Source organism: Schistocerca gregaria, chromosome 2 (assembly GCF_023897955.1).
Source record: "Schistocerca gregaria isolate iqSchGreg1 chromosome 2, iqSchGreg1.2, whole genome shotgun sequence".
Taxonomy (NCBI): Eukaryota; Metazoa; Arthropoda; class Insecta; order Orthoptera; family Acrididae; genus Schistocerca; species Schistocerca gregaria.
In genome coordinates, this window is record NC_064921.1 from 456,796,784 (window position 1) to 456,810,998 (window position 14,215).

Sequence of the window (14,215 nt, forward strand, 5' to 3'; positions counted from 1 at the left end):
CTTGTTCAAACACATGTGGCGTGTGTGATCCGTTTCATGCACAGATTCTCATTAACCTGCCTGAGAAAAAGGAACTCACAGTTCGTCTCGAGTTACATCAATGCAAGGCCGAAAAAGCTATGACTGCGATGAAACGGTATCAGAATGATATATTTGCAACAAGTGCCGTTCGTTCCAACTTCGTCACATATTCAAATGTTTTACCTCCATGATAACTTGCAGTTTACAACTCTCACACACTTATTGCTGACAACGATGACATATACATGACTCTGTGGCACAAAAGTTTGACAGTACATGGTGCTAATGAAATTGCTTCATGTTTGTTTAAAATCACTGCAAATGGCACAACTTTTAAGAAAAAGCTGACAATCTGGAGTGACAACTGTTATTGTCAGAACAAAACAGAGGTTGTCTCCTTTTCTGGATGTACCTTGTTATATCCAATGTCTCTAAAGAAATAAACCACCAGTTCCTTGTATCAGGTTCTCCTGATATTGCAACCGGGAATTTGCTCTCATTGAGAAAAGAAAAGGAGTTACCAAATGTAATGTTCCAGAAGACAAAAGGACACGATAAAGCAATCTAAAGACAAGTAAAGCCATTTATCGTCAGCAACATGAATGCATCTGACTTCTTAGATTTCAACACAGCAGTAGATTGGAAATGTTTAGTTTTATTGTGTTTATATTACAGAGTACAGCGACTGAGGTTGGACAAATATAAGCCTCATGTAGTTAACACCTGGATAGGCTTAAATGTAACTGAGGCTTGGGAGCATACCACTATATTGAGAAAAGGTGTACAAGTATAGGGCATCCATGAAACATAACTACCTGGCCAGTATGTTACAAGCCACATATCTGAAGAAATTAAGAACACAAGCAACGACAACATGTATTTTCACAAAAGTATTGCAGAATGAATGTTTAGTGTATGAACAAAAAACATTTTTATTTCACTCATTCTTCCACTTTACTATCTTTTTCCTGCGTACTGAACTACAACATTAACTGCATTTCCACTTTCAATAAGTTTTTTCTTTTAACATAATGTTTGTAATTTCCTTTGGAAGCTAGATCTGAACTTTGCTTGACTTTCAAATAAAGCACTTTATTACTGAAATTATGACCATTAATTACTTTTTCCTCAAATTCGTGATTTTGGCACTTGAAGCCTTTTTTATTTCAAGTCTTCAATTATCACCCTACTGCTGACATAATAAACTACTGTTGTGCACACAAACTTCCATGTATCTATGACTTAAAGAGTTGGCAGCCTACTTTAAATATACAACCCTACGTGTTTTATTGTTTCATTCAACTACGCCCAAAATATGTCTCATCATGTTTCTCAGAAGTGTGTAAATTTCATCATTAAAAATGCCTATTCCCATAATAATGCAGCCACCTTCAAACCATTTTAACTTAGAATAGAGGTAACATTTTTAGCCACCAATGCCGAATTTCCAAAAACTTTTGCACAGCAGATAGTACCAAAAGCAACACATTTTGGACAGATCTTTATTTCGGCACATCAAATGAACTGCAAATTTTTGGAAGACATAAGTGTAAATACAAGAAACTCCAAATACGGCACTTCAGCTTCTAAAACACATAAATCAACATTGTGCCTGCTTCGCTGTTTCAATCAATCGATTAATCACAGTACAGGTCACGTGACATCTAGCAAACATGTTTCTGGTTGTAGAACAGAACACAGATTATTTATCACAATATTTACTCCACATTATTTTTACTATTTTGTGAAACAAAGTCTGTGGTGATAGCTTGATCTGTAGCATAGCCCAAGTGACCAAAAGAACAAAACAATGAGACACCATGTAGATTTATGATTAGCAAAGCTAAAGCGCCATATTGGGTGGTTTTGTGTTTATACTTCTGTAATAAAAAAATTTCCGATTTATGTAATGTACCCCAATAAAGAACTCTCCAAATCGCAATGTTTTTCCTATGATATGTTGTACAACACGTTCAGGAAATTTGATGTTGGCAGATAAAGATGTTACCAGATGCTAGCACATCTAAGCAACAGTTTTGCAAACAGAAAATGTACAGTCATTGTAAGCTTATAAGGGTACCTCAACCTTGAGAGCAAAGCAAAGATTCAATAACTTCGAGACTGAATAACTATCAATATCAATAAAGTATTGCCTTTAATTTAATAAGATTTTTATGCTTGAATGGGGAAAATGCCAAATTTTGTGATATTCTGTACAAACCACCTATTTCATGTTATGTGAGTAAATACTGGCACTTTTTTGTCTTTTGTCCCATTCCATTTGTGTTAAATTTACCTGTCTTTAAACATATGTTTGCACACTCTTTAGCTCAGAATGAGGAATCCTTAACCACTTGCTGAAAGGTAGCTGTTTTGGCTACACGTTAGATTTCGCCAAGAAATTCCACTAGAGCTGTTGCACTAATTATTAACAGCATATGTAAGATGTGGTACAATATTAACAGTGTAACTGTTTTCCAATCCAACAGCTTTACAGTGGATAGGAACAGTGAAAAACATGTAAACTTTGTTGAATGGCATAGAAAGTGCATTGATAATGCTCTAACAAAGACAGGTTCCTCTAGTGGAATTGACTTTTTGTAACGACGAACACGGTACTATAGGTTAAGATCCCAGGTGTCACAAGCTGCAGCCATTCAGCCTGGTGGCCCCTCATTTGCGAGTAATTGACAAAAAAAATTTGGAATTTTGCGTGATGCTTAATAACATTAAAAAAGTCATACAACATAGACAGGATGTGTGGTGTAATGGGTAGGATAATAGGTTCACAAGCAGAAGGTTGTGAGTTCAAATCTCATCAGATGCAGTAATTTTTTTTTTATTTTAGAATCTTTAACGAAATGTCTTTGATCATTATTTTAATTTAATTAATTGGTTTAAAAGTATTTTTTTTTTTATTTCTATTTCTTTGTCACATAATTTTAATCGCCGTATGAAGTTTTTCATTAGTTTCATTTCTTTCTTTATAATTTTCTTTTTCCAACTGGAATTTTGTGAATACAAATTTAGTTATATTTATCTAACATAATATTCAATTATTTGAAAATTCTGACCTATCAGTTAAAACACAAAAGACGAAATAATCTGTTTATACAGACTTTGCAATGGCGTTAAAAATGTGTTTTCATAAGAGACGTGCAATTTTTCCCCTCAGTAATAGTCATATAACCTTTAAAATATAACAAATACCTACTGCACTATGGGTGAAATAACACAGATGAAGATTTAAATGGAAAAAGAGTTGAAACAAAATTAAAGCAAAATGAGAAATACATAAAATGAACACAATAATTTGGACGAACAAACAGGGTGACAAAGCAAAAGAAATTAAATAGAAATTAATACTTAAAATTAATTAAAAAATGCAAGAACAAAGATTTCACATGGAAAGAGAATGACAGAAAGAAAAATGAGAGCAAATGAAGTTGATATCATGATTAAAATTACGTGACAACGGAACAAAAATAAAAAAATTACATTAAAATCACTTGAACAAAAACGACAAATTCATTTTGTTGAAGATTTAAAAATAAATAAAAAATACTGCATCTGAAGAGATTTGAACCCACAACCTCCTGAAAGGGATGCTATTGTCCTGTCTGTTACAACACACAACCAGACAACACAGTGAAACTTTTTTAACACTATTGAGTGTCACAAAACTATAAAATTTTTTTCATCAATTACTTGCAAACAAGAGCCCACCAGGGTGAATGGCTGACTGTGTGATACCTGGGATCTTAACCTACAAATCCATACAGATTTTTTCAAAAAGTTGATCCCACTGTTCAGGACCTCTTCATGTAAGATAACGATCAATGAAAGTAAAAGGACAATTAATTTCTAATTTTCATTTAACTTCCAATAAGTTTCCACATGCAACAAACAAGATCAACTTCAACTCTAGAAAACGATTCAGAGATTCATATTTAATTATATATTATCTGTACCGTTTGAAGACCAATGGTTTACTTCATACACATATATCAACAGCCCAAATTTTATTTGTTAATTTTTACTTCATAACATTTCCATCAATATTTTTAAAAGTTTATGTGCTTATTATTTGTAAAATCTGCAAATATTCAAAGGCAATTAATATTTTAAATTCTATAAAAAAATGTAGTGCAATGACAGATTAAGAACACTTACATGTGATGAGCTTGTTATGTCTAGTGATGAGACATCCGCATTTGTACTTGAGACTGTACGAGCATCCTCCAGCTCTTTTAGAAGGAAGCAAACCTGTGCAGATAAATATTTATAAACCTCTGTGTATGGGAAAAATAAGTGCAAATTTATTTTTTAATAGGCAACAAAGTCCATTTAAAAACTGCCATAATTTCAGAGGTCTGTACTGTGAAATCACTGCAATAATGATTAACATTTTCAAGAAAATTGTAAGAATCATAGAAAATATTCTAAAAGATTTCAGTCTTCTACCATACTAAGGACGAACTGCAGAAATGTTTATTAACATCTTATTTCAGAAAAAGAACCCACTTTGCGAATCCACTATGTTTTATAAATTAGCATAAGACAGGCTTGATAATATTGGCAAATCAGCTACTGACATGATAATCGCACTCCGATTGCAGATATTAAGTGTATATCACAAATATACTGCTGCTGCTGTTGTTGTTGTTTTTGTTGTTGTTGTTGTTGTTGTTGTGGTCTCCAGTCCAGAGACTGATTTGATGCAGCTCTCCATGCTACTATATCCTGTGCAAGCTTCTTCATCTCCCAGTACCTACTGCAGCCTACATCCTTCTGAATCTGCTTAGTGTATTCATCTCTTGGTCTCCCTCTATGATTTTTACCCTCCACTCTGCCCCCCAATACTAAACTGGTGATCCCTTGATGCCTCAGAACAGGTCCTACCAACCGATCCCTTCTTCTAGTCAAGTTGTGCTACAAATTTCTCTTCTCACCAATTCTATTCAGTACCTCCTCATTAGTCATGTGATTTATCCACCTAATCTTCAGCATTATTCTGTAGCACCACATTTCGAAAGTTTCTATTCTCTTCTTGCCCAAACTATTTATCGTCCACGTTTCATTTCCATACATGGCTACACTCCATACAAATACTTTCAGAAAAGACTTCCTGACACTTAAATCTATACTCGATGTTAACAACTTTCTCTTCTTCAGAAACGCTTTCCTTGCCATTGCCAGTCTACATTTTATATCCTCTCTACTTCGACCATCATCAGTTATTTTGCTCCCCAAATAGCAAAACTCCTTTACTACTTTAAGTGTCTCATTTCCTAATCTAATACCCTCAGTATCACCCAACTTAATTCGACTACATTCCATTATCCTTGTTTTGCTTTTGTTGATGTTCATCTCATGCCCTCGTTTCAAGACACTGTCCATTCCGTTCAACTGCTCTTCCAAGTCCTTTGCTGTCTCTGACAGAATTACAATGTAATCGGCGAACCTCAAAGTTTTTATTTCTTCTCCATGGATTTTAATACCTACTCCGAATTTTTCTTTTGTTTCTTTTACAGCTTGCTCAATATACAGATTGAATAACATCGGGGAGAGGCTACAACCCTGTCTCAATTCCTTCCCAACCACTGCTTCCCTTTCGTGTCCCTCGACTCTTATAACTGCCATCTGGTTTCTGTACAAATTGTAAATAACCTTTCGCTCCCTGTATTTTACCCCTGCCACCTTCAAAATTTGAAAGAGAGTATTCCAGTCAACATTGTCAAAAGCTTTCTCTAAGTCTACAAATGCTAGACACATACGTTTGCCTTTTCTTAATCTAGCTTCTAAAATAAGTCATAGGGTGAGTACTGCCTCACGTGTTCCCATATTTCTACAGAATCCAAACTGATCTTCCCCGAGGTCGGCTTCTACCAGTTTTTCCATTTGTCTGTAAAGAATTCGCGTTAGTATTTTGCAGCCGTGACTTATTAAACTGGTAGTTCGGTCATTTTCACATCTGTCAACGGCTGCTTTCTTTGGGATTGGAATTATTATATTCTTCTTGAAGTCTGAGGGTATTTCGCCTGCCTCATACATTTTGCTCACCAGATGGTAGAGTTTTGTCAGGACTGGATCTGTCAGTAGTTCTAATGGAATGTTGTATACTCCCAGGGCCTTGTTTGGACTTAGGTCTTTCAGTGCTCTATCAAACTCTTCACACAGTATGATATACAGTATTTATTGTTAAAGGGTTCATACTGTAGTGAAGATGGAGGAAAATAAGCAGAAGAAGGTCAATATCAGTGAAGTAAACAAAAAGAAACAATGTAATTACCAGCAGTTACGGTTCTTTAACACAAAAAATAAAGCATCATAATGTCTTCGAATGCCTGGAAGATCTCAAGTAGCATTTTCATATGGTACGGTTTCAAAATTTGGAGTTCTCATAATTAACTTTATAACCAAGAGAGCAGAAAATACATTCTTTGGCAACTGATAATTCACAGCCACCTGATATGGATGCCATAGTAAGTAAAATAGAGACAAAGCAGCCACTTACCTGTAGCTGACTAATGTGTAGCACACACCAACACAAAACAGAAAACTGTTTATCCTAGCTTCTGAGCTATTGCTCTCTCTCTAGTAGAAACACATACATCCACAGACACAAAGACTAACACACCCAAATGCACACACCTACTGCCATGTCAGGACTGACAGGCTATTTACTACAAATACTGCAAATTTCCTTTCTTACTCCAATGCAAAGTGTCAAGGAAATACCTTTAAATTTTATCACATTAATTACACGTCTTTTCAAAAATTATTATGAAAGCAATCATCTACAAACATTACTTACGTAACTAGCATTCTCCTTAACCTAACTTTAGCGACCGAAAAAATTATTCTGGGCTTCAGTACTGTGTGAGTGTTAACAACTTCATTATTAGCTATTTCTTTTTAACTTGTATTTGCACAAAACGAAACCCACTCTCTTGCAGTGTCCATAAGTTATGAACTGACAACTGTAGCCAAAGTTTAAGGTTAATTAGATTTTGCGAAATTTTGCTAGTCCACGTTGATCTTAGTTCACCGCAAAATAAAGTGACATTAACTTTTATTCAACACAGATTTCCATGTTCAGCTTTATCAAATTTCATTTTTTAAACTAATCTATGATCAAATGTTTTATACTATCATCTCTTGGTCGTCCACCCCCGGTAGCTGAATGGTCAGCATGACGAGCTGTTACTCCTCTGGGCCCAAATTCGATTCCTGTCTGGGTCGGGGAATTTTCTCCGCCCAGGAACTGGGTGTTGTGCTGTCTTCATCATCAGCCTATCATCCTCATCAACTGCAGATTACCGAATTGGCCCCCCGACAGGGGGGGGAGGGGGGGGGGGGGGACCTACCCATATGACTAAATAAAGGCTTTCTCTTTTTGTTCGTGCAAGTAGTTTCACTTTTTATTCACCTTCCCTTTTTACCGAATCTACCATACAACTTTATCCTGCCTATATATACTCAATACGTAACTTACTTCCAAACCATAACCAAAAAAAAATTTACCGCTTTCAACACTACCGCTGCTATAAAAACCACCGTTCCCAGTTTACAAACATTTCTCGTGTAACCTTGTGAATACTACTTCACAGCTTCAGTTCCTTTAACCTATTAAACAACCATTTCGGCTAATTGTAACAACTTTCACTTTATTTCCATTCCCGTTTTTCCCACATAAGGGATCATTTTTTAGCAGCTTCCCACAGGTTTTAACGTTATTATTTCTTCTTCGGATAATTGTTAGCCTCATTTTCATAATCTTCCACCACATAACCAGTCCTTTTAATACATTTAGACGCAGTTTTTTGGACATTTTCCTGATTTTCTCCACCCTTTAACGTGTTTTGGAGGCAACACAACTACCTAACCTTTGTACACATCGTTGTTTGCCAACCTAAGTTCACCACAGGATCAACATAGCTGAGCTTAAACCAACACATTTTCGACTTTTTTCATGCCAGAACTCCAGTCGCTTTCTAGTTCACCTTTATCTCTCCCCATATATTTTTATTTTCACTTTAGCCTCATGTTACACTTTCCACCTTCTAATACCATGTCACCCTCACAACACCCCCACAACGACCCCATTAAGCTTTATTTACATTCCCTCCGCAAACATGCCTTCGTCCTAGCCAAATTACGCTCCCATATTTTATTTAGCCAGGCTTGTCTGACGTTTGGCATTACCCCCAAAGGCCTCGCACTTAAAGTTCCCATCTCTGGCTGCAATCCTTCTTTCCATCAGTCCTTATACCAGTTCCAAACTGCACTATTCATAGCCCTCACCCGCCTAATCCTTCACCTATACATCGACTCGGCCAATGAGCACACCCGTCAACTCCTATCCCAAATCAAAGTCCTCAATCTTTCCTCTCCCACATCCACACCAGCTGTTCATAGCATCCTCCTACAGGTCAACCGCAAATTAGAACAGCATGTCACCCTCCACCTCAAAAAACTACCCAATCTCCTGGTTTCCTAAGTCCGGAAAGGCAGCTCACTCACCCTCCACAACCTTTCCAAGAAACCTCAACCTCCTCTCATTGAACACAGACCCAGTCTCTCTCCCATCTACTCAATCTCCCACTTCCAGCTCCATTCCCCCCAACACCTCAAAATTCTAGTCAACACAGTCTGGAATCACAACACCCCAATTCAGTAGTTAACCTATCCTCCAAATCTCTCTCCCAATCCGAAACCTCTATCCTCTCCAAAGGCCTCACCTTCAGCCCTACTCCCAGATTCAACCAAACAGCTCTCGTCAAAGATTAACTGTCCTACACTCATAGTCTCTGCTGGAAATATCACTTTGCCACGAAGAAAAATAATCCTAATCCTAACGATCCAAATCCCCAAGACACTATCCAAATTGAACCCTACCTGGAACAGTTCCGCCCTCCGTCACAGCGGGACCCATCTCCTCTTCCTCAAAATCACCCTCTCCAAACCTTCCAGGAATTTCTCACTTCCAGCCTTGCCTCTCAATCTTTCTTGAAAAACCTTAATCCTACTCCCAACATCACCGTGATCTGAAGTCTGACCGATCCATCGTCATTCTCCTGGCTGACAAGGTACTTGATCGTTGGGAGTATGTGGCTGAGGGACTGCGTCAGCTTTCAGCCAACACTACATACAAAGTTTGCCATGTAATCCCATTCCTGACGTCCAGGCGGAGCTTCAAGGAATCCACAGAACCTTAGGCCCCCCGACAAAATCTTTCACCTGAACATCAACCTCCTGACCCCACCAACACCCCGCACCCCCTACCTTCTACCTACTTCCTAAAATTCACAAACCCAAACATCCCGGCCGTCCCATTGTAGCTGGTTACCAAGCACCCACATAACGGGTCTCTGCCTACGTAGATCAAAACCTTCAACAAATTACATGCAGTCTGCCATCCATCATCAAAGACACCAACCACTTTCTCGAGTGCCTGGAATCTTTACCCAATCTGTTACCCCCAGAAACCATCCTTGTAACCATTGATGCCACTTCCTTATACACAAATATCCCATACGTCCAGGGCCTCGCTGCAATGGAGCACTTCCTTTCACGCTGATCATCTGCTACCCTGGGACCGATGACCATAGTAGTCTGGTCCCTTTAATCCCACAAACCAACCAAAGAACCAACCATCTGTTACCCTACCTAAAACCTCTTTCCTCATTACCTTAGCCAGCTTCATCCTAACCCACAACTCCTTCACTTTTGAAGGCCAGACATACCAACAATTAAGGGGAACACCCATGGGTACCAGGATGGCTCCCTCATATGCCAACCTACTTATGGGCCTGCCAACCCAATGTTTGGTACAGATTTATTGATGATATCTTCATGATCTGGACTCACAGTGAAAAAGAACTCCAGAATTTCCTCTCCAACCTCAACTCCTTTGGTTCCATCAGATTCACCTGGTCCTACTCCAAATCCCATGCCACTATCCTCGACGTTGACCTCCATCTGTCCTATGGCCAGCTTCACACATCTGTCCACATCAAACCCACCAACAAGCAACAGTACCTCCATTATGACAGCTGCCACCCATTCCATATCAAACGGTCCCTTCCCTACAGCTTATGTCTTCGTGGCAAACGAATCTGCTCCAGTCCTGAATCACTGAACCATTACACCAATAACCTGAAAATAGCTTTCGCATCCTGCAACTACCCTCCTGACCTGGTACAGAAGCAAATAACCAGAGCCACTTCCTCATACCCAGAACCTCCCACAGAAGAACCCCAAAAGTGCCCCACTTGTGACAGGATACTTTCCAGGACTGGATCAGACTCTGAATGCGGCTCTCCAACAGGGATACGACTTCCTCTAATCCTGCCCTGAAATGAGATCCATCCTTCATGAAATTCTCCCCACTCCACCAAGAGTGTCTTTCCACCGTCCACCTAACCTTCGTAACCTCTTGGTTCATCCCTATGAAATCCCCAAACCACCTTCCCCACCCTCTGGCTCCTACCCATGTAACAACCTCCAGTGTAAAACCTGTCTCATGCACCCTCCCACCACCACCTACTCCAGTTCTGTAACCCGGAAGGTGTACACGATCAAAGGCAGAGCCACGTGTGAAAGCACCCATGTGTTTTACCAACTGACATGCCTACACTGTGAAGCCTTCTATGTGGGAGTGACCAGCAACAAACTGTCCATTCGCACGAACGGACACAGGCAGACAGTGTTTATTGGTAATGAGGATCACCCTGTGTCTAAACATGCCTTGGTGCATGGCCAGCACATCTTGTCACAGTCTTACACCATCCGGGTTCTCTGTATACTTCCCACTTACACCAACCTATCAGAACTCCGAAGATGGAAACTTCCCCTTCAATATATTCTCTCTTCCCATTATCCACCAGGCCTCAACCTCCGTTAATTTCAAGTTGCCACCCCTCATACACCACTTGTCGTTCAACATCTTTGCCTCTGTACTTCTGCCTTGAATGACATCTCTGCCCAACCTCTTTGCCTTTACCTATGTCTGCCTGTGTCTGTATATGTGCGGATGGATATGTGTGTGTGCACGTGAATGTATACCTGTCCTTTTTCCCCCCCCTAAGGTAAGTCTTTCCGTCTCCCGGGATTGGAATGACTCCTTACCCTCTCCCGTAAAATCGACATCCTTTTGTCTTTCCCTCTCCTTCCCTCTTTCCTGATGAAGCAAGCTTGGGTAGCGAAAGCTTGAAATTTGTGTGTGTGTTTGTGTGTTTTTTATTGTGTCTATCTACCAGCGCTTTCTCGTTTGCTAAGTCACAGCATCTTTGTTTTTTATTTATAAATAAAATAAAATAAATCTCTTGGTCTATTTTACTAATATTTATTGTATTTAGCAGCCCTAGCATTTTACTGTGATAAACTGTACCATCTCTTTACAAGCTATTTTGTTCAGCTTATTATTATGTATTTAAGCTGTCTATTTATCTGAAGGCCAATAAATTTTCGACTAACCAACATGAGCTTCAGTTGCTTGTGCATGGGCTTAGTTGAATAAAAAATTCACTCACAATTTGAAAAAACGAAATTACCTAATTAATACTATTTCACAGCAAATTGCACACTGATGAACTGTTTTATCAGAGAATGTTTGAAGTCTCAGCAGCTCTATTTTCTGCATATAAATATTGAAAATGTAACAAATTCCAATTACTGATATTGCATATCATCTGGTAAAGCTCAATTTGCAAAGATAACAGGTATAAGAAAGTGTCTGCGAAACAGAAAGTGCATGAATGCAATGACGCCATCAGTGAGCTCAATGTTCTAGTGCAATGTTAATTGTGAGTGACTGAATAGTCTCTATACACTTCTTGTAATTGTATGTCTGACTCTGCCATGCGACCTAGCATCTTAGGACAAAGACACATGTAGGTTTGTCTGCTAACTAAAGTACAAAAGTTTGTATCATCACTGTGCTAACATGTGGCAACTTCCAGAAGATGAAAAACAAATTTCGTGAACTGTTTTTTGCTGTTGTGTTTACATGTTAAGGGTCAAACATTGATATGGAAATCAGTTGTTCTGGTTTTGGATTTAATCAGCACAATGGTTGATTATCTTCATATAAATATTAGAAGTACACAACCCCACACTCATTCTAATATTTCTACTTCTCCTTCACTGTACAGAAAGTCACTACACTCATTAACAGAAAATTTTTAGCAATAAGACAACCTGTCAACCCAAGCACATTTCACAAACAGTTGTGCGTTTAAATGGAAACAAAAATCGGCTGTGGAAGTTGAAATCCAGTAAATGGAACTGAATTTATAAAATCAATATTAGGAATGTTTAGAAGACCAACTACATCCATACTTGGTAATCTCAGTTTATGAAATCTGGTTTTGGGAACCCCATGTAACACAGTGAATGCAGACACTTTAACACAACACTTTAGAAAGCTGATCCTTTGAACAGTGATTGCATCAGATACCAGTAAAGGTTGGGTCTGAACTACGTTGACTGCAGCACTGTCAACCTATACAAGTAGCTATGTCGTAGCTGTTACTAAGTGCTTTATGTTGGGTTTTGTGCACTGCGCATGGTCCGTAAGAGTTCGGCTGCGATCTTCACAACACTACAAGGGATCAGCAAACCCTACAACCATTCCTTCCGTGATCATAATTCTAGTTTTCCAGTTTATGGTGTCTCCATTTTGTACTATAGTAGCTGGAAGACTTAATGTGTTAATGTATTTCAACCAAGTTGAATGTCTTCTAATGTGTGAATAAAGTTATTTGCAATTCTACATTAAATAGCAGTACATGGCAAATGCCACCCCTCGATTTTCCGGTAATTTTGCTGAGTGGATTGGTTGGTTAGTATGGGGTAAAAAAACTACCAAACTACAGGGTCATCAGTCCCTCTTTCCTGACGCAAGCAAGGCTCAAGGTACAAAAACACCTGACACCACACCCAAAAAGAAAACAAATGGAACAAACAAAAAATGGGGGAAACATACACCACAAGGAAAAGTATAAGAAGGTATTAAAACCATAGAGCAGCTGGTCTGGGCTGGTTGATCACAATAATAAAAAAGGATGAGCTAGCCACTCTGCAACACATTAAAATGTCCACCCCAAAAAGACAAGGCGAGATGAACAAATGTATGGAAAAGACGTCCAACAAGACAAACAAATGTAAAGAAAGTGCGATAGAGGGAGGGGTGGTGTAGCGACGTCAGAGAGAAGGCTAAATGCCCACCCTTAGATGGTATGATAAATAACTCTCCTCAAGAATAAAATGAAAAACTAAACTGCTGATGAGGCACTGTCGCCCAACACCGAAGGTAGGGAGGGGGCTGTGAAGGTTAAAAGTCTGCCGCAGAGTGGCTAAAAGTGGGCAGTCCACAAGATGTGGACAACAGTGATGTGCGAGCCACAGTGACACCGAATTGGGTCCTCGTGACAGAGGAGGTAGCCATGTGTTAACCACGTATGGCCAATGTGGAGCCAGCAGAGAACCACACAGTCCCTGCGGTAAGCCCGCATGAAGGTCCTCCACACATTCGTAGTCTACTTAAGGGCACGCAGTTTGTTGTGCTTACTCAGATTATGGGATTCTGTCTCACATAGCTGAAAAACTTTGCAAAAAGTAATGATCGCAGGTCAGTTACAGGGATGCCGATCTCCAGAAGCGGTCTCCGTGTAATCTTTTTGGCCAGCCTGTCGGCAAGTTCGTTTCCTGGGATTCTGACGTGTCTTGGGGTCCACACAAACACCACGGAAAGACTGGACCATTCCAAGACATAGATGGACTCCTGGATGGTCGCTACCAAAGGATGGTGGGAATAGCACTGGTAGACTGCTTGTAAGCTGCTCAAGGAGTCGGTACAGAGAAGAAACGACTCACCAGGGCATGAGCGGATGCACTCAAGAGCATGAGAAATGGCTGTTATCTCTGCAGTGAAAACACTGGAGCCATCTGGCAAGGAGTGCTGTTCAATATGTCCTCCACAAACACACGTGAAGCCAATGTGACCATCAGCCATTGAGCTGTCAGCATAAACCACTTCATGGTCCTGGTTCATGTCAAGAATGAAGAGGAAATGACAGCAGAGAGCTGCTGTATTAACTGAGTCCTTAGGACCATGAGAAAGGTCCCCTCAAAGCTTTGGCCCATGTGTACACCATGGAGGTGTACATGAAGGGAAATTGAGTATAGG

At 39.4% G+C, this 14,215-nt stretch overlaps 1 protein-coding gene across 5 annotated transcripts in view; it reads right to left on the reverse strand.

Annotated features, from left to right (window-relative positions):
- The window catches only part of LOC126325636 (nucleoprotein TPR-like), a 263,392-nt gene that overhangs the window by 191,806 nt on the left and 57,371 nt on the right, over window positions 1-14,215 (reverse strand). For all 5 annotated transcript variants that reach the window (XM_049995265.1, XM_049995267.1, XM_049995269.1 and 2 more), the window contains exon 9: window positions 4,195-4,287. In XM_049995265.1, coding sequence (XP_049851222.1) covers window positions 4,195-4,287 — 93 coding nt within the window. The remainder of the gene's footprint in view (window positions 1-4,194; window positions 4,288-14,215) is intronic.